Source organism: Arachis ipaensis, chromosome B01, assembly GCF_000816755.2.
Source record: "Arachis ipaensis cultivar K30076 chromosome B01, Araip1.1, whole genome shotgun sequence".
NCBI lineage: Eukaryota > Viridiplantae > Streptophyta > Magnoliopsida > Fabales > Fabaceae > Arachis > Arachis ipaensis.
Genome location: NC_029785.2, coordinates 28,680,478 through 28,683,848, shown reverse-complemented (window position 1 = coordinate 28,683,848; position 3,371 = coordinate 28,680,478). Strand labels below are relative to the sequence as shown.

The window sequence follows — 3,371 nt, the reverse complement described above, 5'->3', positions numbered from 1 at the left end:
TCTAGTTACGAAGGCTGTACAAATCCGATCTAATATTTTTTAAATATAAAATTTCTAAAAAATTTATGAATATGAGACATTTTTTAATCTATGAGCTAACTTTTAGAATTGATTTAGACTCATTCAATCTCAACTTTTTTTTTTAAAAGATAGTAATTTTATTGCAGTAAAAGGAGTTCTATTACAATTATCACAATCAGGGATATAAATGCAATAAAACATAAATTAAGGTCACTTCCAAAAAATTAATAATAGCAAACTTAAGAGATTAGGTCTTCAGACAAAGGAGAAAGGAAAAGTCTTCTTTCATCTTCGTCTTCAATAGCTATGAAAACCTACTTGATTTAATCAAGCTCTTGATTTCTTTTTTCTCTGTGCTACCCACTATTATATTTCCAAGAGTGCAGTTTCTGATTTCTGGATATCAAAACTCAAGAATCAATTCAGTGCTGCTGATTTCTACTTCTTTTGAATTCTGCTGCGAGATTCATTGACTGGGCCAGAATTTTTTTTGGTTATTTTTCTGCTTCCTTCGAATACCAAGGAGTTCCTATCCAGTCAAATACTCCAAAGAAGGTAAGCTATTCCAGTCATGTTGAATCTGGCCTCACTTCCATTTTTCACTGCTGCGACAAACATCAATCCACCATTGCCAAGGTTGAAGAAGATTGTTCCTGGGAATTGCACTTGCCATTGGAGAGTTGTTCCATATTTCTACAATTTGTGGGCAAAAAACCAGCGTATGCAGGGCTAATTCCGGAGCGGCGGAGCAACGAGGACAACGCTGATCTGCTTGAAGTATGCGCTCATGAAGCTTTTCTTTCACCGGTAGGCCGTTGTGAATTAATTTTCAAATGAAAATTCTAATTTTTGGCTGACAGTTAGTTTTTCAGATGGCTTTCCAGATCCCCTTTTTTCTGAATCGTTCATGGAGTATCGCTGAAGTTGGATGGAAAAAGAGATATGCAATGTTGTAGCCAGATTTTGCAGAGTACTCACCGGAACTAGTATGTATCCAGATTAGTCTGTCTTTATCCTCTTCAATCTTTGTTTGGCATATTTTAAAATTGGTTTCACTACTGAAAATTACATTGATTTTGTCCAGGTCCCATTTTCCTGAGACATCCATCAATTGTTTAACCTATAGTAATTGTTGGTGCCCAGCTCATTTGGTGGAATTCAAAAGGGAGGGTTCATCTCCAAATCAAGGATCTTTCCATATATTTACCATCCCTTGTTGAGAGACTATCCATTTTACACCCTTTTCGAGGATATTTCTTCCTTTCAAGAGACTCTGCCATGTCCAAAAAGATGGTCTATTCTCTTTTTTTGCTTCAAGAAAGGAGGTTAGTTGTAGTATTTATTTTTAAAGATGTTGTAGAATAGAGAATGAGACTTGGTTAATAATCTCAACTTTAATAGAAAATATCCGTAGATTATATTATTTGAATGTTCTAATATTAGTTTAAAAGTAAGCTTTTAATTTTATTTTATATAAAGTAAAGATGTTATTTTTGTCAAAGACGACGAAAACAAAATTAAAATGAAAGAGACTATATTTTACAGGAAGAATAATCTCATTTACACCCCTTTTTTTTTTGTTAAAGTGTTGGGTAGGCCCTAGTGACGGCAAACCCTTAGCTGTATGGAAAGCTAAGCTACATGTTGTGACGCACTATATTCCGTTCCAATCTTTTCTCAAACTATTAGTACTAATGCTACTTCTCAATTAATTAATCATATTATTATTTTCCCCTTACACTTTTGTTCTCTTCTAAACCACCTGTATATAAATACCAACGACGATTCCCCTCATTCCATGCCACAGCCACAACAGCATCAAAAAGTTTTAATTTCTTTCTCATTCAACATACCATATATACTAATATTATCCATAATCTATGGCCACCTTTTATCCTCTCATTAGAAATGGTGGTGGTTCATTATTTCTAATACTGCTATCATGTGTTTTCCTAGTATCTTCTTTATTATGTGTTTTGGGACGACCAGCCACTTTTGAGCAAGACTTTAGAGCCACGTGGTCTGAGTCTCATATCAGGCATATTGATCAAGGCAGAACAATCCAACTCATGCTCGACCAAAGCTCCGGTACATAATTCATTTAATTAATTAAATTAACAAGTTAATAAAATTATTTTTTTAAAATAATTTAAACTGATTAAAAAATACATAAATAATTATATCTTTGCCAATTAATAATAATTCTCTTGTTTAGACGCACGAGTGATCAAAATATATGATGATTTGTGAATTTTGTGAACTACACAATAATTGTACGGCGTGTGCTATGTGATGGTTATTTTCAGGATGTGGGTTTGCTTCCAAGGTGAAGTACATGTTTGGGCGTGTTAGCATGAAGATCAAACTCGTCCCTGGAGACTCTGCTGGCACCGTCACCGCATTTTACGTTAGTACACCACAAAATCAGACACCATTATAATGTGTTCGTATAGCAGCCATATTCTTATATTATAGTTTGTGTATGCATGTGTGTGCAGATGAATTCTGATACAGATTCTGTTCGTGATGAGCTGGACTTCGAGTTCTTGGGGAACAGGAGTGGACAGCCATACACGGTTCAAACAAACGTATATGCTCATGGAAAGGGTAATAGAGAGCAAAGGGTCAACCTCTGGTTTGATCCTTCTGCTGATTTCCATACCTACACTATTCTCTGGAACCATAAACATATTGTGTAAGTAAATCAAATACACTCTAGTAGATATAATTATTTATATGCTGATAAAGACATAATTATTTTTTTAAAATATTATCGCATAATATAATATCAGAATTTTTATAATAAAAAGTTTAGAATTCAATCATGGTTAAATTTTAAAAGAAAAAGAATTTTAACATAAAAGATAAAATAAAAAAAATCTAAAGACATAAAAAATATTCACGTAAATTTAAAAAAGATTCTTATATAAAAAAATATGTTAGAAATATAATTATTTATGTATTTTTTTTATCATTTTAAGATTTTTTTAAAAAAATTATTTTATTACATGTTGTAACTTGAATAGGCATCTTAGTAGCTAAAACTCATTCTACATTTGTAAATAGAAATTAGGAATGCCAGGCATAGTTAATCAGTTAGAGATTATAACTAATCAGTTAAATAAGAGAAATCTCCAATTGAGCATTTTCACATCAACACTACTCTGAGTTCAATTCCCGTTTCTTTCTCTCACTCTTTCTCATCACATACTCTCACATCTTGTTTCACCATAGATAAAACTTGATTCCTCATCTTTAATCTCTTCGCCCTATGTTCTTTCCACACATGTATTTTTTTCTATTAACATTGTGTTTTCGAAAAGAATAATTTTATAATATAATTTTATAAC

At 32.4% G+C, this 3,371-nt stretch overlaps 1 protein-coding gene across 1 annotated transcript in view; it reads left to right on the top strand.

Annotated features, from left to right (window-relative positions):
• Positions 1,810-3,371, top strand: part of LOC107617470 (probable xyloglucan endotransglucosylase/hydrolase protein 6) — a 4,762-nt gene continuing 3,200 nt past the window's right edge. Inside the window, exons 1-3 of the mRNA XM_016319235.2 lie at positions 1,810-2,109; positions 2,328-2,428; positions 2,520-2,716. Coding sequence (XP_016174721.1) covers positions 1,902-2,109; positions 2,328-2,428; positions 2,520-2,716 — 506 coding nt within the window. The 5' untranslated portion in view covers positions 1,810-1,901. The remainder of the gene's footprint in view (positions 2,110-2,327; positions 2,429-2,519; positions 2,717-3,371) is intronic.